The 26,868-nt window shown below is 43.1% G+C and overlaps 1 protein-coding gene across 1 annotated transcript in view; it reads left to right on the top strand.

Moving 5' to 3' along the window:
• The first annotated feature begins 23,325 nt into the window (after positions 1-23,325).
• PLEKHH1 (pleckstrin homology, MyTH4 and FERM domain containing H1) overlaps positions 23,326-26,868 on the top strand; it is a 46,219-nt gene continuing 42,676 nt past the window's right edge. The window contains exon 1 of the mRNA XM_086749539.1: positions 23,326-23,481. Coding sequence (XP_086605665.1) covers positions 23,341-23,481 — 141 coding nt within the window. The 5' untranslated portion in view covers positions 23,326-23,340. The remainder of the gene's footprint in view (positions 23,482-26,868) is intronic.

Below are 26,868 nucleotides of genomic sequence, written 5' to 3'. Positions count from 1 at the left end.
GAATTCACCACATTAGCTTGTTCTAGCGGTTAATAATTTGCTGTGTCTCATTCTTCACTTGAATTTGTCCGGCTTTATAATTCCTGCACTCAGTCCTCAGAAAGACTTAGTCTGCTCAGAACCCTTTCCTGCTAGTGTTTTATGCCTCCAACAGTACCAATTCATTAATCAAGCCATAAATCATTTCCTTTTCAGTAAGTTGGACAGGTTGAGCACTGTAAGTCTCCTACAATAAGGCATTTTCTTTACATCTGAATAATTACTAAGCTTCTTTTGCACTTTCCCCAGCTTTCAACAACCTTTGAAAATAAATATCCTGCATATGATTAGTCTCATGAGTACCACAATGTGAAGAAAAGGAGCCTGGTACTTCTACCCACTGTTGCCTTGTTTATGCATTCAGGGATTGATTTCACCCTTTTTGCCACAGTATCTCACTGGAGTGAAACTGCTCCATACTCTGACAGCCCTGATCCTTTCCAGACCTCTGTTCTCCAGGGTAGAGTTTCTGATTACGCATCTCCTAATCTCCTATCTGGTTCCCACATGCATATCTTTGCATTTGGCTGTAGTAAAAGGCTTTTTACTTGAACGTGGCTGATCTGCTAGGTGCTCCAGCCTGCTCTATAAAAATGCTTTCCCCTCATCATTGCCATTCCATCAGCCTTCCTAATACCTGCATATTTTATCAGCTGTGAGTTTATATTTACTTTTAGGGCAATGATTAAAATATTGAATAGCACTGAATCTAAAATTCATCCTAATACTACTTCTGTGACTTTTGCAAAGCACCAGTAACACGGTTTTATTCTGTTCTGCTTTATGTCCAGCAGACAAACTTGGCTGGACTGTTTTCCCTATGCCTCAACCATCCCGTTGTCCTATGTTTCGCTCAGTGAATGGGAGTCATCGAGGTACAAAGGTCCAGCACTGCCTCTGATTTGAATGCTATACATAGAGAAACATTAGAAAGCAACGTAAGAAATAAAGTCAAGCAGAATTCACATCCTGTACTGTGAGGACTCTCTGTTGCTAATCATGTTATCTCGTCATGGAACCACAGAAGGTAGGGCTAGAAAGTACTTTAAGAGTATCTCTAGTCACCTTCCTCCTCATGGCAGGGATGCTTAAATTATTCTTGACTTTTTTTTTTTTTTGGTCAAGATTCTTTTACTGCTGGAAAATAGATTCCTAGATTTTCTTATTCTTTGTCAGAGGATTCTCTATCAGTTAATGTTGGGTTTTGTTTTTTTTTTTTTTCTTGAACTGCTGTTAGCCTTGCTGGTGCACATGTATTGGGATTATTGACTGCCATTTTTTAATATTGGCATAGAACAGACACTCCTCTAATATTCTGATATTTCCTCACTATTTCTGATTTTCCTCACTATTACAGGATTTATGAGATATCAATATCAGCAAGCTAGATTTATGTAAGTTAAATAAGCTCTATTAATATTCCCATGTGAGCTGCTGATCAGACCTGCTGGTTTTAAAATATTTACCCCCATACATACCTTACATTCCTCCTGGTCACTAATGGAGTGGAAAATTTTTCATCAGCCCATGTGATTTAAATGCATCATGTTTCTTCTTTCCAAATGCAGAACAGAAATATTTTTTGAATATTTGTCTTTTCTGCTACATTATCATTTTATCATCTGCATCAAGCAGCAGCATGTACCCTTGTTAAGACTTTTGTTATTCTTAATATACTCTTAACTCATTTTATTGTCTTAAGCGCTGCCAGCCAATTATTTTCCTCTGTTGTCTTTTTTTTTTTTGGTCTATTTTTACATTATGTAACTTCTAATTTATATTGATTGCTATGTATTTCCCATTTTATCAATTTGCTATGTAGGCTTTTTATTTTCTAACTATGCTTTCAATTCATATATTGACCCAGGATGGCATTTTAAACAACATTGTTCTCTAGAATGGATTGAGAGCAGCCCTGAGGAGAAGGAGTTGAGGGTGTTGGTTGATGAGGTCAACATGAGCCGACAATATGCGCTTGCAGCCCAGAAAGCCAACTGCATCCTGGGCTGCATCAAAAGAAGTGTGGCCAACAGGTCCAGGGAGGTGATTCTTCTCCTCTACTCTGCTTTCGTGAGACCCCACCTGGAGTACTGCGTCCAGCTCTGGAGCCTCCAACATAAGAAGGACATGGACTTGCTGGAGCAGGTCCAGAGGAGGGTCACAAAGATGATCAGAGGGCTGGTTTTCAAACTGGAGAGTTTGAAAAGTACTGGAGTAACTGGATTTCAAAAATTTTTTATCAGCCCATGTGATATGAGTGCATCATTTCAAAAATCCAGTTACTCTTAAACAGCTTCCAGTTATCTTTCATATTTTTCTGCCTGAGCTTCTCTTCCTCAGCTTTGCTATGTTTTGTCCTGTTCTCGAATCTGCTTCAGTGGTCTCTGAGACATTTTTTTCCCCCAATGGTATCTTATGCTTTGTTATTATTTAGTACAATGAGCCATTATGCATTAAAGCACCTGTGGATCTGAGTTCTTAATAATTCCAAAATACTCAAAATACTCAATGGTTGTCCTTAAGAGACAGCATAGCCTCCTTACACTATCTCCTTCTCATACTCCTCTGACTCCCTTTCTCATTGAAGACAAACTAAACCAAGAGATTTTACTGTATAAATTATTGCAGCAGGTTTCAGAATGCTGGTTAAATTAATTTGCTTCTTAACAATGAATACCTCTGATTTTGTGTTGTTATCTCATCTCTTAGCAGCAGTATATAAACAGCTGAAGAGTTCCTCCTTTCTTTGATCTTTGTGACATTGGTTCAGTTTGCCTATAAGGCTAAATTACACAACAGTTCCACTAGAAATAGAGTCCTTATGCATTGTTTGTTGAATATCTTCTCTGAGATTTCACTGTTACCTTATTTTTGTTTTGTCACTTTCAGAACACATCATATATTAATATTTGTCCCATGCAAGCAGATAGCCTCAGGCACAGATAATTTTGTCTGAAGTTCATCACACAGGACTGAAGCCTGGATGAGCAACCACCTAACCTATTTCAACTGCCATATACATGCATATGATGAAGAACACATCAAAGTAATAAACAAGGATATTACTGCACTTTTTTAAAAAAGCAGCTTTTTCCTTTCAGATCTTGTCACTGTCCTGGTGGCAGTCCCACAACAAACACATAAACCCAACAAATGCCAGTGAGTCAGGTAGGGTAGGAGCCAAATGATCCCAAATCTTTTTGATGACTAAGAAGAGTAATGTGAAAAAGACTGTCTCTACAGATACACTAAATAAATAACTACTTCATCAAATATTAATCTAGATATTACACAGCAAAGCTCCCTATCAGTAGGCATCAAATCACCATAGACTGCATAGGGTTGGCCATGATATTCTCTAAAGAGTAAGTTTTCATTTTAGGAAGTTTTTAAGGAGACTTTTTGTGAAGAGTTTGATGGGATTAAGTAAGTACATAGCCCTGAAGAATGTTTGGTTCATGGCACAACCAAAAGAAATCAGACTTTCTGTGACATTGTAATCTATAATTACCAGATATATTTACACTGACTACAAATGCCAGCTTCACAATATCCAGCCCAGTGAACTTTAAAACTGCAATTTATAGGACTTTCTATTCTAGAGAAAGAGACCAGAAATTACACTCCCGATATCAAATAATCCCAGTAAGCCTACAAAACTTTCACTTACAGCTAGCGTAACTGATGCTGGTAGAAGCCAACGTCAGAATCATTAGCACAAAAATAGATCAAGTGAGCTGGAACTTGAGCAAAGGTCCTGATGCACCTTTTAGTTCCCCAGCTGTGAAAGTCATCTGCACCATTACGTAAGACTCTTCATCTATGGACTGATCCAGTTCTTAACAGTGCTGCAAACATGGAGGGTTGTCCCGATTTCATAATGTGATGTACTTACATCTACATCCCAGTAACTTCATTCTGTATTAGCTATTCTCTGCTTACAATAATATTGTGATCCTTTGTTTTTCATCTGCTGAAATTCCGTATTTACTCAGCTGTGAGAGGTGGGCACTTCCATGTAGTTTAGACTTTCTTGGCTTCTGGATAGCTACCCAGAAGTAAATATATCCCAAAATAATACCAGACTGATGGTCAAACTAGGTACTTTCTGTTTCATAACTACATGAGAAAGATCCTGAATTGTCCAAATGAGAGTCAGAAAGAAGCCCAAATGAGGCTCTAATGCCTAAGTAAATCTCACTTCTTTCATAATTTGAACTCTACCATACCTAAACCATCAAATGCTTTCAGAACTTTTTTTCATAGTTGCCTTTGCAAATGGGAACTAAAGTCCATCTTTTATATCCTTCCAAAGGAACAATACAAGTTAATAGAAGGGGAATATGAGAGTAAACCTGCCATTATTGAATTTTCCTTCTTCAGAAAAAAAAAAAAAAAAGCCATACTTGTTTTTTGATTCAAAGCCATTTTAAATTTAGTTGTAACATTGGGCATGCTATTAGGGAGAAATATTCTATCATAGTTTAACAGAGCCAAAGATGATATCAGCATATAAAATCCTTTAGAGTCAGCTACATTTTCAGTAGGCTTTTTTCTTAAGAGATATCTTCACTAATATAAGCAATTAAGGGTTCTTTATTAGCCAGTCTTGGAGGTACAGACTTATCCATCAATTGATGTTCTTCTCAAGCCCCTAATAAGACTAGAGGACAAAGAAATAGTACATCTTCCCCAAATAAGCTGTTTCTCTAGCATGATCCCAGACATGAACCACCACTACCAACTATATTGCACTGACTATAAAACATTTATGTGCTTATAATTCTGTGAACATGTAGCTGTTACATGCAAACATCACTGCAGCATAAATAGAACTCGGATAAACGAGGAATTCACAAGCCCTGCTTCCACAGTCAAGATATGTTGTCCCTCATTTCTTCCTCACACTGCAATAGGTTCATTCCCTTTTGCTCTCCCCTAGATTTTATATTCCCTGTATTGTCAGTGCCCTCGCCCCATGATCAGGATAAGGAAAAAATGACCAAAGTTCATCACCAGGTGGGCAGATCAGCTGTCAAGTTAACTCTGGCACAGCAACTTCTCATTCTTTTCTCTTCTTTTTTTAAAGGCATTTTTGCCATAGCAGAACATCATCTTCTGGATGTCCCAAAAAGTTATGTTTGCAGAGGTAACCTTAGAAATATCTAAAACTAATGGGAAAACAACTAGTGAAAAGATGCAGGTAATGACTCGATGTCCATGCTGCCCCCACCTGCTGACAGCAGTCCTGTAACCCCAAATGCCAATTCCAATTCCAACTCCTTTCTTTCCAAGAGAGTAAAAAATGGTGCTGTCATGTTCCCCGAGGTTGGCGAGCAGTTGTATGAAAATGAGGGCAACTGGGTATGCCCTGAGGAGTTGTGCACAAGCAAATCAGGGGTCCCTGGGGAACAATCTACCCAGTAGCCCTATATTTCACTGTGTTGATCTCCCGCTTGCTGAATGACAGAGGGAGAGAAAATAATCTGCAGAAAGTTCTTCTTACAGTATCAGAACAGCTCCTCTGTGACTTTTGTTCATACTGATATCTGCATATCCAAAGGTAATACTTTGAACAAAAGTACAGGTTACCAGACTGAGTAACAAATACAAAATTTGTCGCTGACAGGAGCTAATAGAGGTTTCTCTGGGACACTGGATAAATTCCAATGATCTTATTTGGAAGCAACCTCTACCAGCTAGCCCCTATTCAGTCTACAGAGCTGGACAAGCGTATGCTCTTTCAGCTCTATTATCTGAGGCAAATGTAATAGCTCTGCAGAGCTGCCTGTCATCCACACAGAGCAGGAGGTCAAGGGGTGTGCGGATGTATGCTTTATACCTGCACCCTGCAAGTCACTGAGTTTGAAAGACCAAAACATGCAGGAATTATCTCAACAAATTTCAGTCCCTGCCTCCAGGGCTTTATGGGCACGGGGATCTGAAAAATAAAGCTTTGCTGGATATTACGTTTCAGGACCAACACCAATCCAATTTACAGTGTCTCCAGTATCCACTCGAACTTGCAGCCTTAGGTTTATCTCAGCAAAGCTTTTTCAGCAATTTTTTTTTCAGGTTGCTTTATACTTACGTACAATGGTTGGAATGTGTCATATGATAGTGGAGCTTTTCCTTTAAAATAGGCACCAAACCCATTTCAAGCAGGGGTTCTTTTGTTCACTTTAGAAGACAGAAAGACTTATTTTAAAGAATGTGAATGTGCTGGTTGCACAACTTCACTATGTACAGAAAATGAGGGAATTCTATATAACCACAAAATATGAGAACTCAAAGCAAATAGACCTATTTTATGAATAATGTCTAAGGGAGGAGATTTGCGGGATGGAAATTAGGTCAAAGTTTCAAGGATATTAAGTGAAATAGACTGTAAAAAGTTTTCTTGAAAGACTGAAAAGATGAACAGCTTGGCCTTGTCACTCTATGTATCTTCAGATGGCTTCAGATAAGAGGCTTTCCTTGAATCCAGAGACTTCCCTGTAAGGTGAGGAAAATATTTATAGTAGCATAAAGAAAGGACCAAATGCAAAACGGCATGTGTGAATGATCATCGTTAGCCATCAGCATTTATGGTGGCAGAGTTGCATGTGTCATCTTGTTTATTTTTTACTCTAGGGAGGTAGGTGGCTCTTGATGCTTTCTGCAAGTGATTCTCCAGGCCTACACTGAAAAAAAAAAAAAAAAGCCAGCCCTATACATTTAGATGGTCACACTGTTATGCCAATGTTTTTAAGGCTTCAGTATAAGGTTGCTTATTACTTCCTCTTCAATGTTTGTGTGTCTGTCTATATGTTCATGAACAGTTCCTATGGATCAAATAAGCAGTCCTATAACTGATGGAAGCTGGTGGAAGCTTTATCATCAGAAAATACACTGATGTTGCAGTGAGACATGAAGTGGCATCTGTTTGAGATGTAGGGTCAGATGGGCCAAGACCTCACTTCTTTTTGAAGAGTTGTATCGTCTTAAACAGAGCTACTTTTGGTACTGAAAGTGTTGGGAGGTGTTGGAAGTGTTGGTGCAAATGCAGAAGATGGCCTATTGGTATGTGTGAGCATTGCTGTATTTCATACATGCTCACTGACTCCTCCATGAGTAAATTATAAACATTTTTCTCTCCAGCTGAGAGAAAAATTGGAATGAATTATACCACCTGACCACTTATACACAAATTTGATGTCTAGCATGCCCATTTATGTTGACACTGCTGAATTTTCCAGAACTTCCTAGATTAGTTTTATTTGCTTATATTTGGCTATGTTTGGTTAATAGTCTTTAATTTCTTGAGTGTTACTTTTACTCATACAGAGTGGCTCCGTTTTAACATATAGGACTACTTTTCTCTTAAAAAAAAATAAGAATTAATTTAACGGAAAGTCTTGAACTGCATTGGGCTTGATATGAAATGTTCCCCTCCTCTGTAGCCCCAGAATAGAAGGGGCTTGGCATTCTGAGAGTGGTACAAAGTGGTATTGTTAAACAGAAGCTAATTAGGATGGGATTTCATGTTGCTAAGAGCTAAGTCTTTGGTATGCAACAGAGCCAAACAGCAAGGGCAAAGTGTAACTATTTAAGGCTGAAGTTTGCTATTTAAAGGAAAATGTTCATCCTGGCCCAAACGTTAGCTGCAGTCAGGAAAGTGTTTCGGTACCAATGACAAGATGACAGGCTGTCACGATTCCAACCCAGTCAGTCCAGATCAAATATGCTCAGGATATAAGCCAAGAGATTATTCTTTTCCAACCTGCCAGCATCAAAAGCACCATCTGTGATCGATTTTGTGATAATCGAGTAGAATAAACAGATACTGGAAATTCAGGGCAGTTCCCAGAGATTTTGGTCTTTGGGAGGAATGAATATGAGCTTGCAGGAGTAGCACAGCTGCTGCTATCCAAAGCCTGCTGTCTCTTCTGCAGAGGTTGATATATGTGACCCAGTCACAAACCTATATAAGCATAACCTCCTGCAAGCAGGGGAATTTTGCCTGATGTTGTGCAGGAAAATTGGTAGAAAATGTCCTGAATCGTCTCTCCTTTTAAGCCTACAGGCATACAATTCACAGAGTATTTTTTTATGACAGCAGGTTTACCTTAAATATAAATCTACTCAATCTAAGCCCAAATAATAACCTATGGGCACTGATTTCAGACAAGATTATAGAAATCTGGAATCAGTATTCTGCATTTCCATGTGGCTGCAGAGTGATTTCCAGAGGGAATGTAAAGCTAGGAGTACAGGCTCAAAAGCTCTCCTACATTTAAAAGCAAGAGCAACTCTTTCTTGCGGTAATGGTGTCATTACTTTTGCTCATTAGAAGAATCACATTATAATTTTGATCCAGCAGAAAAATATTTTGTTAAAGTTTTTAATTTTTAAAAGGTTTACTATAAAGCTTTTGATTTCTATAGTGTCTTCTGAGAAGTGAAATAATTTTTGGACAAACATAAATGATAATAACTGTAAACTTGTCCTTATAAGAAAAAAATCAAGGCTGAGAGGAGACAAATACCTTGTACAGAAACATCAGGCTTGAATTTTGACCTGCTGTAAGGGTGGGAGTGAGTCTAGCTTTAACAAAAATTAGAAAAATGTATTAAGGTGCTTAGTGGATTTGCAGCAAAGAGAAAAACAGTTCTTTGAACTAATGCCTGAACTGAACACAGCTGAGGTATGCAACTACTGCCCTAAGAATTGGGAATTATTATTGGAATTGCCATTTTCTATTCCCCTGCACAGTCTCACATATTTTTCTGGTAAAACAATCCAATGTTTATCTCTTTTGTAGGAATAATTGCCCAGGTGCCTCCTGAGTCAGGATTGTATGATAGCATGCACATCCTGTGTCTCAGAGACATGGTTTGAGGTTGAGACTTAGCATTCCTCCAACAGAGAGCCCATAACAAATCTGTCGCCATTCCTAGTCCCTTTCTGCTCTGACTCCTCAGAGCTGTACCACAGCTCCCTGGGAACAGCCTGGGCGTAGCTCACATTTGTCTGATCCAAGGTTTCCATTTATTTCAGCTGAAGAAAAATCTCTATTAGCTGTAAGCACCAGAGGGCCTAAAAGATGCAGACACACAGTTGTGTTTATGTCTGTCAGAGGGCAATGACTGACTTTCCCAATGAGAATTTTGTTTCCTTGGTAAGACACAACTTGCTGAAGTTTAAAGAGACAAATTGAGAGTCGTTGAGTGTCTAGGCCAGTGGCTGAATGCAGTGCCAAGGAAGCACAATGGCACTTACCTCATATATCTTTCCCTTTGTAAGCTAGCTCAGGTTTCCTGGCTTATGAGGACACTTTGTTGGGTGTAATTAAGTGTTGTGTGGTGGAACTTTTCTGTTAAAATGAGGCCTCCATGGAGATTCGTGCGGTGAAATCTTTCCCAAAATATTACTAGGCATATAATATATACCATATATATATTACCAGATATTTCATGCTTGTAAGAGTTTGAAAACCGATTTAAAAGAGTGTGAGTTAATGATGTTATGTTTTAGAAGAATGACAGAGGGCTTTATGGGTGCAGGTACGCATAGCTGAGCCCGGCAGCCACCCCGCCAGAAGACGTGTCCTGCTGACTCTGCAGCCTGTTGTCCCTACATACAGCCCATTTTCCATCGGAAAATGTAGACATAGAAAAGCTAAACCAGCCGAAGGCACTGCCCATTCTCAGGACACACGTTTTTGGTGGGTTTCCTCGAGATACCAAAGCCGCCAGTAAAACACCCTAAGGAGAGAGCCGCCTGCCGCCAGCCACCAGGTGGCGCCAGAGCACAGCGCTGGGGGGCGGCGGGGCGGGGCGCGGCGCGAGCGGCCGCCGACCGTTGCCGACCGTTACCGACCCCCGGCCGGGACCAGCCGCCGGGGCAACGGGTCCGCCTCGGGCCTCCGGGCAGCGCGGGCTCTGCGCTTTGGTCCTCTGGCAATACAGAGTATCGGAATGGATTCCTGTGTTTTTTCATGTTATTGTGATGGTATATCATACATTTATTACTCTAACATATTAGACATTCTGCCATTATACAGATAATACTGTGCATATGTATGCGTGGGTACATTATTACATATATATGCATACATAAATACATAATATTATCCATATATTTTAAAATAACTGCACTTCTGACCAAGAGAAGCCCCCAAAGGAAAAGGTTGAATGGAAACCCCTCAGTTTAAGTACCTAGAGGAAGCCCTTGCTGGTGGGAGCGCTTGGCCCCTAACTGCCCAAGGAGAGCGACCATGCAGGCAGGAAGATGTGCTGAAACCTCTCCAGTGCAGAGGGGCCCAGGGCGCCTGCTCACCCCCTCGGTGGCTTCCCCTCTGCTTCCCATCCTTCTTGTCCTCCTCCTCCCTCTGCTCTAGAAAAAATCCCTGGGATTTCATTCACCTATCGTGATGCCAAATGCAAATGGCCCTCCTTCTCCTGCTCCTTGACTAGGGTTTCCAGAATGGCCAGAGAACTCGCGCTTCTCAGCCAACTGAGTGTTTGCAGGCTGAGTTCTGACCTCCTACTGTGTGCAATTAACACTAATTAAACAAATAATTAAAAATTACCTCATGACATCCTTCACAGAAGGTCCTAACTCAGTTTGTGTTGGAGCTGCTCTAGCTGTTTTAATCAGCTGTCTGTGTAGCGCTGTTCTGCATCCTGGCGTGGGTTTCTGAGGGTGCCAGGAGACACAGTACCACCAGGACTGAGGTGACAGGGCTGCCCTAGGGCAGGGGAGGCAATGGCTGATGGAGGAGAAGCCCAGCAGCGACCTCAACTTCTGAAGATCCTTTGCAGGCTCAGAGGACTCTGGGCAAGGGAGTACAGCAGAAGGAAATGGGTGGGAGTCTCTTCTGTGGCAGCAGTCAGTGCAATGAAATCCAAGTGCCATTGAAATCTGCAGCCAAGGTGACAGATTTCTCTTACAAGGATTTTTGCCTCAGGCGGTGCGCAGGGTGAAAGACAAGTTGAAGATCAATCCCTGAGCCACCCAGGGAGTGCTCATTGATAGCAAATTACAAGATCAAAAAAAAATTGAAGATTAAATTATCAAACTTGGCACCTTTTTCTGGTCACCCTGTTGCAGGCACCCTGAGTTTTCAGATACTCAACCCTTGAATTTCCTGACATCTTTCAAAATAAGCCAAGAACATTTTGCCCAGAGGAGGAGGCACACAAAATTAGGTTTCCTTTTTAAGATGCTTGTTGGCTGTGTTGGAAAGCCATCTTATCCTTTATCAGTTTCACCCCTCCTCTCCTCCAGAATTTTCGGGAAATCTTAAACTGCATCACAAAAGTTATGCAGATCAGAAAAGCCACCCATCCACCCATTCTCTCCATGTCCTTTCATCCCAGCAGCTGTGCTGTTTGTCAATTTTTTTTTGCTGCGTACAGGGGGCTGGATGGGCATCAGGCAGGCAGGCACCTCCAAACTACATGGGAAAAAGTGTGCTGAATAACAGTTGCTGCTTGTGTAATGGAGAAGAGGGCAAGATGAGACCTTCAGGGCAGTGGGTGAAATTTTGGTGACATGATACTGTGGTAGTAAGACTGTGAATTTGTTCCTTGCATGTGGATAGTTCCCCTCTGTGACCAAGAAGAGAGGCTTGAGATTTTGTCCATGTGCTTTCAGGACATGACAGAAGAGAGGGCGGTGTACATGTTTTCCCTGTATGTTGCATCTCCGTGTGTATGCTTGCATGTTGGGCCACGTGCTGGCACATCCTGGGCTCCTCATCAGCACTCCCCACTAACCTGATCTAGTCAAAGTACCATTAGACACTGCTTGCTTAGGCTGCCTGCTGACATCATTTGCCAGTGCCATCCATTAAAACCAATTTGCAATATCACTTGAACCTGCCTATGGCAGCTTGTAACACCTCCAAGTAGGGGTTACTGCTTTGAGCTGCTACTAACCCTTTGGGAATGATACAGCAATGCTCTCCTTGCCAGCTCAGGGCGTGCAAGCCCCAGGACTGACCCCAGAACTCAGTTAAGAGTAGAAAAGCAGAGTTGTCCCCCCTCCCCAGCCACAGGCACTATCACATCTTGTATTTGTCTTCCAAAGGAGATCAGTGCTTTTCTGCTGTTTTTGTGGATTGCCATGGAAACTGGCAGGAACAGAGCCATGCCAGGGAAGCTCAGCAACTGCTGCGCTCAGAGCACTTTGTCTGGGGATCTCGCCTGCAGAGAGACGGAGCCCTCTCCAAGCTGCTCACCTGCAGGTGACCCCTCCCGGGAGATGCAGGCAGAGGGATCTCCGTGGGGGCTCTCAGCATTTCCACCCCCCATGTGGGAGTGAAATAATTCCTACCTTTACGCAATGCCTTGACAAGCCTGAAAGACCCCACAGCTGAGATCACAAACATCTGGGAGCTGTGTGCCTGGCTCGGGTGTGAGACCAGGAAAGGAGCCAAAAACCTCTCCAGCTAACAGAGCCTCCCTCCTGCACTCCCATGGAGGACAGCCTGCCTGCTGGTTCCGGCACTGGAGGCTCTGCAAGTCGGACTCCTACGGCAGAGAACCATGTTTTTCTCCACACCCCATCCTGACATCTGGCAGCTGTAGGCATGACTTCAGTGCAACACTGGGAAGACAGCCAAAACCTTTCCGACAGACTAGCCCCATTCCTTACCAGTGTCTTCTCTCCCCAACTCCCAGCTAGTACAGGTTGTGGAGAGGCAGGGATCCTCCATCAGAGCATAGTGTTCTGTGCAGCCTCTCCTGCTCTGACCACAGAGCTGCTCCAGGTGCCTATGCCAAAGTTCTCAGATCAGCACTCAGAGGGCAAGCTGGGACCTACTTTACTCTTTACTGAAAGTATTGATTTAACAATTCTGGAAATTGAATTTCTCCCTAGCTCTGCCATGGGGTACAGCAGGGACAAGGACAACCACCTACAACATACCGTCCAACAGCTCTTTTCACGGTTCCAGTGGGAATTAGACACAAGTTCACTCCCCATGATCCCTTGTGGTCTGAGTTTTTTTGCTGAGGAGGTGTTTGCAGTGATGAGTGGATGCAGAACTATCATCAGCAACAGCTGTAACAGAGGTCTATGCTACACTGTGGAGCTCCTCTGGTGACCTGCAGCACACACTATTGCCTCCCCAGTGCTCACTCCTAAGTAACCATGTCCCCCAGACAGCTGATGTTTAAGAACTGGGCTGAGATGACCAGTCTGTCCATATAGCTGTCACTGCTGCTGCTTGTCAGAGGGTAGCAGGTTTTTATTTCTATTACTTGGCTTGAATTCAAACCAGTAATCTGTAATCTGTTCCCTGCTCCCCACATGGTTTGCGCTGCACTTCCAGAACCAGCTCTGTAAATAGTATTTGTCTGGCGTTTCACAGGAAACCTGCAGAAGCAAGAGGACCATAGGCTGCTGCTGCCTACTTTGCCTGAGCTACACTCCTGGGAGGCCAAACCTGCTGCTGCTGTTCAAGGAGGGGTCGAGAGATATGGACTCTCCCTTGCAGCAGCAGAACTGTGGCATCCCTCACATCACTGGGGCCGCAGAAGCATCAGATCCAGCTCTCCAGAGCTCTCCCTGATTCCTTCCAGCATCTTGTCTGAGCTCCAGCCCCCTCTTTCTGTGCCTCTTTTTCCTCAGCAGGAGCAGCCAAGCCCCTCATCGTTAGGACAGCAACATTTCGTTTTGCAAGGGCTGTTGAGCCAGCTCTGGCTGCGCAGTTGCAGCATCTGGACTTGATACAGTTTACCTGCGAGATACACCATGTATGACATCACTTGCACAGCAGTTACTGCTGTAGCCTGTGGACTCAGATTCAAAGCACGCTGTGGTATGTGGGAACCTTATGGGCTGCATACCAGCCAATGCCAGACACAGAAAGACAAATACACTTGCAAAGACTGTTTTCCTTCTCCTCAGCCTGAAGACTCCCACATGCTGTCCTCCTTTCTTCTCCCCTCCGGAACAGCAGTTTAACAGGCACACACAAGCATGCTGATAACAACCCCAAATTTACTTTTTAAGCTCCAGTTGTCTAGTCTATGATCTAGATAAACCTATGAGAATACAAGCACTAGAAAACATTACTTATTGTGAGACGTTAAATCTGTATATTTTATAGAAGAGAAAGTTACATTTTTTTTTTGTTATTACTGCTTTAATGATAGTTGGTGGCTTCTTAATCTAGCAGAAGAACACCTAATGCAATCTGGTACTTGGAGGCTGAAAATGCAGAAATCCAGAGATGAAACAAGGTGTGAGTTATTAATACTTAGAATAACAATGGAGTTACCCCTGGGATGCCTCCCTAAGGAAAATGGGAATTCTCAATTGTTTTGCTCTATGCCAGTCAAGACTGTATATACAAAACATATGCTCTCACTCAAGTTCTGGCTTGAATAGTACACACAAGTGTCTTTATGTCCTGCGTGTGAAGTGTGACGAAATGACCATAACATGATCACAACCAGCTGACAAAGTACCGGAGGGCAATGGTTTCCTGGCCCTCCCACTAGGTCCTCCCACAACCAACTGGTTTAGGGAGTGAGGTGATCCACAGCTGCCCGTCTCTTATTTTCTGCTGCATGAACTTGTCATTGCTGATTAGAAGAGAAGCAAGGCAGGGGTTTGCAGGACTGTGTTGTGTCTGTCAGCACATTGCAAGCCCAGGAGAAAGAGAATAAGGGAACTAGGCACAAAGGCTACTTTCAACATCTTTAAGCCTCTAACATAGGTGGAATTTAGAGAACTACAATATGAAGCCTAAGTTGCCTGTGGAGAGAGAGAAGTAGCTCAAACAAGTGTTTGAAGGCACTCTCTTGGTTTTAGTCAACTTTTTCCCACATAGAATTGAGCCTTCAGTGGGGCTCTGACACACGGACTTGGTCTGGCTGGTGTCCTTGCCCTTTTGGTAAGTTTTCAGCAGCACTGTGTCTGGAACATAATGCTCTCTCCCACATGCAGAACTATGACAACTTTGCTAACTAGAGAGTTTCCTCTGCTTTCGTCTTCTGACACCTTGTTATCATTTATCTTTTTGTCCCTCTAGGTATCTTGGATATGGTGCTCTTAACAAAGCAGCCTGTGCTTGTGTTGTGATAACGATAGCCTAACAGTGCCAAGCTAGTTCTCTTGGATCTCTATTTTGTCAATAAGATATTTGCTGTTTACAGTAAATTTTTTTTTTTTTTTTTTGGAATTATTTGTCTGCAAATTCTGAAGACCTGACATGGAGTGCTTGAGCAGACATATTAAAGATAACTGCCAAGGGAAATCACTTGGGAACTGTGAGATACCACTGGCTGTTCTTACAACTTTCTCCCTCTGAAGTCAAAACTATTTTTCTATTTGCATTATTTAATGGAAGCTACATTCTAAATTATTTTTTTAAATAATAATTTTGTTAGATAATTTAACAGAAGCAACAGAAGGCATAAGGAGGCACAGCTTTGTAGCATAAATGCATTAAAGAAATTGCAGCACACAGTGGTGTGAGTGCTGATGTGGTTCTGGGCCTCCAGGGGTTAAAGCAAGGTGTCTGCAGGCAATTCTTGGGGAGGTACTTTGTATAAAGTTCAGGGGCTGAGGAATGTCCTGGCAGTCAAGCTTCATTGCCTGGGAAAAACACAAGGCCAGATTGACATTTCAGTTAGTGATATGATCCTCAGCTTTGCTGATGCAAATGAGAGAACTTGACCAGTGCCTTTAAAGGAAGAATAAAAATACCTCATAAAATTCAGATTAAGAAATATTGTAGTTGCATGCTGTGGCTGAAAGGAGTCAGGAATAGGATGGGGAGCATGAAGGGAAGAGCTCCTTTTCCCACTTTGTCTCTGGCTAGCCTCAGTTCAGAAGGGGACTCTGTAAAGCAGGAAGCTACCTTTTGCCCTCTGAAATACCTATAGGGAGCCACAAATCGTGTTGGTTCTGGTTATTTATTACAATTCCTTGATCATCAAGAGTAACAATTAATACAGGCTCACACACAACAAACAGATTGTAGGCAACTGGAGTCCCTTCCACTGGGAACTGCCAGAGAAATCTCTTTGGGTGACACTGTTCCAACAGCCAGCTCCATCTCTGCCTGTATCTCTGCCTGTCCCTGCTCAGCTGGCCGAACGGGAGAACTCCTCCCCAGACAGATGCCTGTTTCTTCTCAATTCTTTGCCTGTCTTCACTTGGCTCTCTGGCCATCTCTGCGTAGTGCTATCCTGCTCCCTGCCTGAACCAGCTCTGTAATGCATGTTTTGTCTTTCAGCTAGAAAGGAACGGGCAGCTTCATTCAGACAAATTCCCATGAAACTGGAAATGCATGAGAAATCTAAAGCGAAACAATCTTTAGGGAACTGCAAGGTCCACAGAGTCTCTGGAAATCTGACTACTTATTTGGATAATGAGGTATAGATTTCAGAGTTTGCCTTTAGTTACTTCAGTGTCCAAATCCTGACCTTGTTTTTAGTTATATTTCTATATTTTAACCACTTAATCACATCAGTCTTTTTATTTGTGCATAGTAAGTGATTTGCTACCCATTGTTTCTCTGCCAAGACACCAGTGAAAGCACACTATCAATGTAAGGAAAGAGTTTACAGTGAAAGTTTAATAAACAGCAGATCTCAGACCAGGCAATACCTGTGAGCCAGATAACCACTTAAGATCTTGTTTAACCATGCCTAGTGAAGAGTGTTGCTTACAGTACTAGGAGATAATTTTGTTCAATTCTCCTGCCTACTTCCTCCAATGATTGTTGCAAGCCTGTTTATTTCAGACTGCCCTGTTCTGTGTGGGTAGTCTCAACAAGATCCAAAGCACCGTTTCAGAGCATTCATGGATCTCTCAGAATCACTCAAGACATCATCTTTTTGGTGCAGCCCTTCCCCAACAAGCCACACTCACTTTCTTGAGGAGATGAGATCACCTTTCATGGTGGCAAAGCAAGCCATGTGAAAGGCACATGAAAATTAGCCAGACAGATACATGTCAGCATGACTGTCATTATCTCCACTGAGGAGTGCCTCAGAGAGAAATTTTTAAAGTATCTTTGATGGAAGTAATGTGCCTGATGATGGAGTAAGTAACAAGTAGTTGTTAAACCTGAACCAGAATGAATGGCCTTTTGCTTTGGAACACACTGATCTAAGGCCCAAAGGCCTGGGGGCATTTGGTCCTGCAGCCCCCATCGGTCTCCAGTCCATTTCGCTTCCATGTGCCCGATGCATGGGGGTGGCAGTGACTGGCCCGCAGTGGAGGGCAGCAGCAGGCAGCACAAGGCTGTGCACACACTCCCTCGCAGCAGCCAGCCCTCCTTAGCAGCAAGATTACCAGCTCTGTTTGAGTAACACAGGGAATATATATTCACATAAGGGATTGCTGCATGTAAGGTAGCTCAGTAAGCGGTGGCCCTACCCCTGATTAAAATATTTAATGTGCTGGCAGCTACGACTAGAAATGCTTGAAGCTCCAGAACTGTTTGTTTGAGCCATTTTCTGTGAGAGATGGCCCAAATTTGTAAGGCAGAATGGTGTCCTCTGGTCAGGAGAGCTATCATTACACTAATTTGGTTTTCATCTCTATCTTGGCACCAACTCCATGCCCTAAGGTTGCCTACAAGCAGTGCGAGGTGCTCCAGCTGGAGCCTAGGACCTCCACTGGCCTCTCAGGGCAGCATGGCGCTGTGGATGCCAGCTCCAGCCTGAGGGAAAACACCGCTGCACCTCAGGGCTGGGGACAGTTTGCGAACATCAGCTCTGAAGGCTGGAAGATGACTGCAAGTGGGACCTCAGGAGATACGGGCCAGACACCGACACTTGCATGTTTGGCAGGCTCGAAGAAGAAGCCTCCAACCACCAGGTGCTCTGGTCCGGCGAGGCCTCCGGCACCGTTCGGCTTTTGCCCGAAGGCACCTGGCAGAACAAGATGGCTGCCGGGCGCAGGGGGAACAACAGCGCTCCTGCCTGAGGGGGCCACGGGGGAGCCCGGCCCGGGATGGCCCGTCAGCACCGGCCCGTCCTCCGCACCCCCCGCGTCAGTGGAAGCCCTCAAGGGTGCAGGGAGGGCAGGCAGGGGGCTGCCTCCGCTCGGGGCAGAGCGCAGCAGTGGCTGCTCTCCTCCCGGGCCGCTGTAGCACGCCGGGCAGGGCGCTGCGCGCCCCACCTGCCTGGCCGCTGAGTCCGAGAAGGGGTTAAAAACCCGGGGCGGATGATGTCAGTTCCTGCGCTCCTCGGGAGGGCTGGCTCTGATATTTGAGCCGGGCTCTCCCGCTCGAAGGAAAACGGAGAGAGAATGGGAAAGTGCTGAATGGGACAGAAGCCGTGCCGGGCACCTGCCTGCCACCCGGCTCCGCGCAGCCGCCCGCGGCCGGTACCGCCGCGCTCTTCCCGCGGCCGCGTCGGGTCAGGAGTCTGCGGACGCCGCCGGCTGCGCCTGTCAGTGCCCCGCTTCGCCGGGGCGAGACCCCCGCGCCGGCCAAGGTGAGCCTCGGGCGGGGGGGCGCCGGGGCGGCCTGGGCCCCCTCCTCCTCGCTGCCGGGGAAAGTGTCCGACGGCCGACCGCTCTCGGGCTTTGGAGGGCTGGTCTGTGCGGGGTTGCATGTCGTAGCCTTTCTCCCTCCTCTTCTTTTTCTCAGAGGTGACGGTAAGGGGACTGGCGGGAGTGTTCAGAGGGGGATGTTGTGTCATCTCTGTTAATTGAGGTTTGCTGCTTAAAATAAATAGGTTTGCCTTCGGGTCTGGCACTTTGGTCCCTGAAGCTGCACGAAAGAGGTGGGGGGAGGAACGGCCGCACGAGGGGAAAATGCAGCCCAGCAGCAGACGGGTGTAAGTCCTGCGTCTCTTCTGCCTTCCTGGTAAGCATAGGTGTGCGGGGCAAGAAAGGCAAAACCAGGAGCCCTCTTCCTGCCTTCTGGCACTTTCACTACTTTTACTAGTCAAGCCACCTGCACTGATGTAGGGATAATTAGATTTTTTTTTTCCCCCCACCCCCTGGCCTTGCCCTTACTGCAGCATATCATGCTGTTTTTTTTTTTTCCCGTGCTCTGCACATCCCAGGCCGTGCTCGTGAATGGGAAATGACGGTGTGGCTGAACAATTCCAATGGCCTCAGGGTTAAAAGCTGGGAGGTGAAACTGGTTATGAAGTGGAAAATGAGGTGCCTATGGCCAGGGAATTGATTAATAGTATGGGGTTTCCACGCTGAGTTTTGACTATCGCCCCTACTGCTGATCCTATTGGTGTTGACACAGTGACATGGGAGGAAGACTCTCCCTTCATGTGTTACATTTATCACACTCCTACTGATTCTTTCTGTAGAAAGATGGTAGCTGAAAGTTAGACCAGTATTCAGCTCCAGTGTTGAGGCAGGGTCTGGTGCTGGGTACTGGCAGGTGCTAGGAACTTTATTCCTTCTGTGCTGACTGAATCCCCTTTAATAGCCTGAACTGATTCCTGAGCTGAGGAGACACTTGCATTTGAAATACAGAAATACTATTTCACTTGTCTGTGTTGTTTGCACTGAATGAACAAAGCTGCAAACACTTAACTTGCATTTATATCTGCACCTGAAAATTTTAGCGTTGATTAATTGCTTTTTATTCTCAGAAGGCTTTTCAGGTGGAAATATATGACATGTCTGAAGTGTTTTGAATTCTAGTCTGGATGCACCAGCATCTGGGACATCAGATGATTCTTGTGTTAAAAAAAAAAAAAAAAAAAACAAAAAAAAACAAACAAAAAAACCCCTTGTGACATTCTAGTATAAATTTTAGCTTCATCAGAATTAAAACTGGATATGGGCATTCCAAGTAAATATATTCATATTTATTTTGGATATAGCATTTAGTGTCAGATCTGTTTCTGATGTTGATAAAAACTTACAGAAGTAGTCAAAACTACAAGTCTCATGTCTGCGTCTAGCAGTTAGTTCAGTCATTTTTTCCCCCACTAAGTTCTAAGGATTTTATAGCTCCCATTGTCTTCACTGGAAGTTGTCTGATACTTAACACTGAAAATCAAGTTGCTCTTTAAGAAGCGTCTGTATGCTTTTAAGAATTAAGTTTTTAAAATCTCGGCTTGTTTGAACAAAGTGGCTGTGTCCTATTTTCCAGATTTCTAAACTAAGAATATTGCACTTGAAAGTATCTGATTCCAAACTTCTTCATATGCCAAAGAGAAAAAAACCCCCGATTTTATATAACCGTATAAATTCTCTATCTCTTATGAAAAGGACCAATATCTGGGGGATGGTGGGGAGAGGAATCAAAGAACTTAGTGGATTAAGACGGTTAACAATTGCAAAAAAAAAGACAGGTAAAATGGAGGTCCAGTAGCAAGGATTTAAAGTTAGTCTGTCAAAATAAAGTTGATATTGTAATTCATAAAGTACAGATGAACTGCTTATGTTTAGGAGAATGGGGGAGAAGGAATGATGCATTTAACAGTAAAGGAGAATTGGGAATAAATTTCAAATTGTAAATAAAGTTGTAATATAGAGGTAAATGTGAGACACTGGGATACAATGCCTTTCTCTGAAAAAGGGTAAGGTTTTTGCTAGAGAGAGGAAAAGCTGTAATTCTAATCTCTGGCTTTCAGAAATCATTTTATATGATGACATATGGGGAAGTTATTAGCTTAAGTGGAGGAGATAGGGATTAATAGAACAATGATAAGATAGACATTGCAAAAGAGAATGTGACAACACTGTGCTGAAGTGGGGGCTATTAGAATGTAGGTATTTCAGTGGAAGAATTGGCTGACCTAGGGGATTAGTAAGGATGGGATAAACTCTAGCAACACAAAGTAAAATCACACATTAGAAGTAATAATGAAGTGGGCACAAAACTTAAGAGAGCGCTATTAAGGATCTTGGGGAGATCTGGCACTGACTTGTGCTTTATTAATCTGTTCCAGTATTGTTGTAATGGGCCCCCTGTACTCCCACGTCTGGTATTTGCAAAGGCAAAGCCAGCTGGGATTCCTCTGCTCCAGTTGTCTTGGCTTGTCTGTGAATATCGACCACCAGTGTAATGTTGTGAAAAAGGCAAATGCAGTCAGGTGAGGTGTTCCCTAGGAGAATGGAAAGTACTAAACGCCTTTACACAAGGCTTTGGTGAGGCTGCATGCTGCCTTTCAGATGCAGGTGTGGTCACCCATGGCTATGAAGGGGAGTGAGAAAGATAAAACCCAGCTCTTTTATATGATGTGCACTGAAGCTGGAACAGGTGCAGAGGGAGAGCAGTGAGCTTTTCTTATGAGGCTGAAAAAGCCCCTTATCTCTAGCCTTGCAAAATGAGGTCTTTAAGGAGAAGCTTTTGATATCTATAAATATACCAAGGGGTAAACATGAGGGAGGGAAAAAACTAGCTAAGCTGAAGAGCAATTATCTACAAGAATGAACAGATACAAGCTGGTTATGATTATATTTATGCTGGTAATTAGAAGGCAGCTCATTAGAGGGGTGAGGTTCTAGAACAACAGGAATAGAGGTAGCAAAACTACCTGCATAGTTCTAGGGAAGGGCTGTGTTTATCTGTGAAAGGGATTGTATGATGCAGTTGTCTAAAGTGAGAAGGAACAAGACTTGATGATTCAGGACATCTATCCCAGTCTTAGACTCTTTATTCAGAATGGAGTATTTTAGTTCAACCAGAAGTTATGGGCTATCTGAGGAAGTTACTTTTGCTCAGGCATGGGCTGTGCAGATTCATTTTACTTTGTGCTATTAAAGTTTATCTCATTAATTCATATGTCCTCTTTGGACTTAAACTTTATGCATAAAGACTAAAATCTCTTTATACCTATATAAAAGAGAAGAGAATTTCATCTGAGAGGTGAATTATTATGTCTAGAAAAGAGTTGGCTGTAAACAAACTTATGGTGCTGAAGGATTCTTCCGTGACTTAGTGTGCCCTTTTGGCTTGAGAAGGACAAAGCAACCTCTCTATAAAATAACTCACAAGTAATATTTGTGGTTAAAGAGTATAAATGTGCCTTCCTTAACTCAGGACAGCAGTGATATAGCTGGACAGAGTGGCTTGCTGTGTTATGTATACTTACACTGTTATGTATACTTAGGGTTATTTGAATCTCAGGTCTCTTACATGCAAAATATGGGCCAGGTGTCCTGACAAGTGGGTACAACTAGAGGGACATCTTAAGCTTTCCCACCCTGCAAAGGCAGATGTAAAGGCAATGAGGCTGAGTGACTTCACTGCTCTCTTTGAGGTCTTCATCTGTTACTTTGGTCCCAGTTCAGGAAAGCACTGAGTTTGCCTCTGAGCAGGTGAGAAGTTCCTTTAGTAAGTATGAATTTCAGTGTTTTGATGAAGCTGACAAACTAGTAATGGTTCTGGCTTTGTAAACATTTGTTATTGTAGAGTAATACAGCTGGCTGCTGGACTGTACACACTAGGTTGATATTATAAACCTTTTTGTGAGTGTTCACAAAAGCCTGAATTTGATTTAGGACACTTATTACCTACATTTTGCATGTCTCTTACAATGAACACAAAGCATCTCAAATGTCTAAACAGTTACCAAGTGAAAAAACATAAAACAACTTCAAAACCCATGGCTTTTTCCACTTTGTGGAGTTGTGTGTATCTCCTGATGTCTACAAGCACTTCAGTAGACCTGCATGTTTTGTCTTCAGCCCTAGCTTATTCCTGTCTGTGACCTCTTTATGTTTTAACAGAATGACTGCTTAGATACTGTGGTACAGCTACTCTTCCACTCTTACTGTGGACTGACCATATCAAGTAGTTAGGGATTGGGAACACTGTTGCTTCATACATCACATCTTCTTAACACAGTCTGTTAAGGCACTAGTGCCTCAAGTTAGTAATGGGTATGTGACCTGAGTTATGTAAGAGGTGTTAGTGACTTGAGAGTTTACAGCTGTATTGGTGCAAAGGAGGCAGGAGTAAAAATACTCCTAGTCTGTAGGTAGATGCTGAGCAAGGCTGTAAGGATGGCAGTTAAGCCGTTTGTGGAATATACAGTATGATGCATTAGTAAATTATTTACTCACTCTAAAGTAAAAGTTTATTTCAATATTTATCTGTTATCCATTGAAAAAGTGACTTCTCTGAGGGCAATATCAATAACTTGAGATAGTACCACTTCGTCTTCTGCTTGCAGAAGAAGTGGCCTTTGTTGCCAGTCCCATAAGATGGGCCAAGGAAGACTAGGCACAAGGAATGAAAACTTTGCCAATCTAAAATACCCCTCTTTTTTTTTTTTTTTTTTTTTTTTTTTTTTTTTTTTTTTTTTTTTAATCCCCCTCCCTTCTGTAGGATTTTTAGAGCACCTCAGACGACATCCCAAATGGATGATTAACTTCACGATGGCAGAACTCACAGTGGAGAATGGCAGCTGTATGGACTGGCAAAAGCGATGCCTTGCATTGGAGTCCCAGCTCTTCAAATTCCGCTTGCAGGCAAGCAAGATCCGAGAGCTGTTAGGTGAAAAGGTGAGGCAGTGGTGGCTTCTTTGCACTGAGTTATGGCATGAAAACAAAAAATTCCTAACGCTGAGCTATCCAATAAAATTGTTACTTGTGATGACGATCTCTTCCTTGATTACAGTGTGTCATTGCACTCTGCTTATCACTTGAGACACAGAGATGTGCCTGTCAGTGTTGTAAAGTGGCCTCAGTGAAAATAAGAATTTGACCTTGTTTACTGGAAAATCACCAGGTATTTGGATTCTACTGGAAAACACTGTACCAGCAAGATTCTGGATATCTGGAGTGACTGAGGCAGCTGCAGAGCAGAGATGGATATTTTGGATAAGAACAGCAGGATCAGGACTTGACTGGCAATAGAAAGGCTTACAGGAGTGATGTTAAAAGACTGGACAGGGGTACATGTACTACCATAGTGTTAGAATAGCATTCCAGATCTAGTCAAAACACTCTGGGGATACTGAAGAGCAGGACTGACTTTGAGATCGGGATGTTAGAAACTTGCATGGCCTCTGTGGTTTCAGAGGCATCTCCTACTAATTTCTTTGAAGTGCACTAAGTGAGCTTGTTTGCAGTCTTAGAGGAGAGGACTGGTAAAGATTTGAGGGTTTTGTTGGGGTTTTTTGTTTGGTTGTTTTCATCGTGGTGTGGATTTTGGTGGTTTTGTTTACCATAAGTTGAGTTATTTTTCAATTTGAATTAAAGCTTTTTCACTAACCTCTAATTTGCATAAAATCCAAGTTTGTGGGTTGCTGCGGGATTCCTTCTTTGTTTCAAAATGTGGTTTACGTTATCACAGTCCAGTCCAAGATTGCTCAGATATTCAATTACTATTGGAAAGTGAGGGCAGTTTTTCTCAGTCACAGTTTGCTAATGAAGTTGAAATCTTTACAATTGACTGCAGTTTGCTCCAAATGCTTTTAAGCTGTACCTGATGACAGATACATTCTAAACTCACTTTTGCTCCATTTTGTATTATGTAACTTTTAATGTGTATGTTCTTGTTTGTTGGTTTTGGATGTAAAAACATCTAAATGCTGTTAGAGTGGAGCAATTCTCATCCTTGCTTTCACTATAATTATGTTTCCTCTAATGCCATATACTACATGAGACATTCATTCCACACTTTGTATTTTAAGAAATTACACAGTTTTAAGCATACTCTTCATCTTTTCAAGGGAGCTCCCAAGATAGACCTTAGTGATGACTTACCTTGGAAAACATTGAAAGGGGTTGTAAAGTCCATTTAGATAAAGGCACCTTAGAAAAAAATAATGTATGGATGTGGTGCAGGTCTGGTAAAGACAACCACTACTCATGTGCAATACTCTGTTTTTGCTGCATTATGGAATCTGTGGCCTCGTGTGTTATTAATTTTTGCTCTGAGAAACTTCCTGACTACCCCCACACAAAACAAAGAAACCCTCCTATCAAACTTTCTTTTTAGAGAACAGACTGCCAGAGATCTTTTGACTATCTCTTTAGGGAGGTTTGTGGGCCGTGGCAGAGAATGACATTTTCTTCTGCTTCAGGGTGCCCCTGAAGGAAGGGGCCTGACTGCCATTAATCCAGCCTTTCAGTCAAAGCGATGTTCCCTTTGCTAAGATTAAGGAGCAGCTTGGTTCAGTGATCAGGTTACTCTGTAACTACTTGTACAGGGCTGTCGTCTGCTTACTTGAAGGGTCAAAGAGCTAGCAGGTTTGCAGTTCCCTACTCTGAGTGTCATGTGGGAAGAGGAGAGCCTCAGGGACTGTGGGGCAGCTCCAGCAGGCTCTCCTGATGCAGGTGAACTCGAGGCACGGGAGCAGGTGCCCAGCACACAGTGCTCATGCTGAACGCTGCTGTTGGGAAATGTCCTATGCCTCAAGTTCCTGACTGCTCTGCAACAACTTGCTTAGAGACCCTCCTTCCCTCCTCCTCAGACACCACAGGGCTCCCCAGCAGTAACAGCAACTGGGGCTTCTGTCCATGCTGTGTCCTTCTTCCCCCTCAGACAGGCAGTGATGCAGAACTGAAGGCGGCACATACTTTATGCATAGTGATGCCAGCTCCAAGGATTTTTATCATAGATTTTATAGCAATAGTGATTTTTTTTTTCTTACAATTCTATCTGTGACAATGAAGAGATTCAGACTTATTTGAAAGACTACTGCATTTTCAAAAAGGGGGGATGCACACAGGGGAGAAGATCTTGAGAAATGTGAAGTGGACACAGTCAGAAGCTGGTTGCCAGCCTGTGGTGAGCATTGCCCCAGAGATCCCCTGATATGGTTTGCAGCAACAGGAAAATTAAAACCAAAACCAAGTGGTTTTGCCATGATTTTAAGGCAGATTTTACTATGTTAACTCACAAAAAACCCCAACCGCTCATGCTTGGTGTTGGTAGTACAATGTGCACTAATAGTTTAAATACTTCAGATTTTTTAAATCTGCTTAGATTGAATAATTTAGATCGCTGTTCAGAACATGAGGAATTTAAAACCCAATGGTTTAACTGTCAGTGCCCTAGTTCGCATGGTGTGAACTTCCACATTAGTAGCCCAGTCTCAGCTAGCGAGCAGCGCTGCCCAAGCTGCGTAGAGCCTGGCTGTGGGTTGGCACAGCCAAGAGACCCCAGCCCCTTGCCTCCAAGACAAAGCTCTGCCATCCTGCTGGACCCCTGCAGGACACGAGACCCCTGAGTCCTGCCTTGTTGTGGACATCAGCAGGGATCTGGTCTCTTTGGAAACAGGCAGTTGTTTCTAGTCTCACTTTCTTGTACACACTCAAAGAAAGGGATACTCCTCTGTTGGTGAGCGACATAGCAGGCCGTTGCCGTGGGAGCAAGATGACCTGGTTAGGAGCGAACTCTGGAAGAGAACGACAGGAGGAAAATGAGGCTGAGACATGCAGGAACTTTTTTCACTCAGTTTCATTTAGTGTGCTCTGAGCCATCCTGAGAGGGAAAGCCTGTGTGAATGGTTGATAGGAGGATCTTTTTGTAGCTTTTAGAAGGGCCATCTGGATAGCTTTTAACCTGCTTCTGTCTTACTTCAATAAAAAATGAACATTTGGAAAAAGCCTCTTTTGTCTCATGCAAGCATGGCTATATAACTGAGTCTGTTTCTCTCCATGCAAGATATCTGGGCTAATGTTTGGGAGAAGAGTTACTTCAGTTTGGCTTGGACACTGAGGTTTGTTGTGGTTGGTTTTTTTTTTTTTTTGTTTGGTGGTTTTTTTTTTTTATGTGACCTGGTCAAGTTGCTTAGTAACATTTGTCAAATTATAAAGCATTTTGGATGAAAGGACCCATGTAAATATCAAACATTACTATTAATTCATTGAAAGACTTGAAAGAGCCTTACAAGCATGAATGTATTCAATCTGAATGTGCTTCAGTGAGACAGCTGACAT

This window comes from Chlamydotis macqueenii, chromosome 5 (genome assembly GCF_036417535.1).
Source record: "Chlamydotis macqueenii isolate bChlMac1 chromosome 5, bChlMac1.mat, whole genome shotgun sequence".
Classification (NCBI taxonomy): domain Eukaryota; kingdom Metazoa; phylum Chordata; class Aves; order Otidiformes; family Otididae; genus Chlamydotis; species Chlamydotis macqueenii.
Note: the sequence above shows the minus strand (reverse complement) of the source record. Positions and strands in the feature narration are given on the sequence as shown.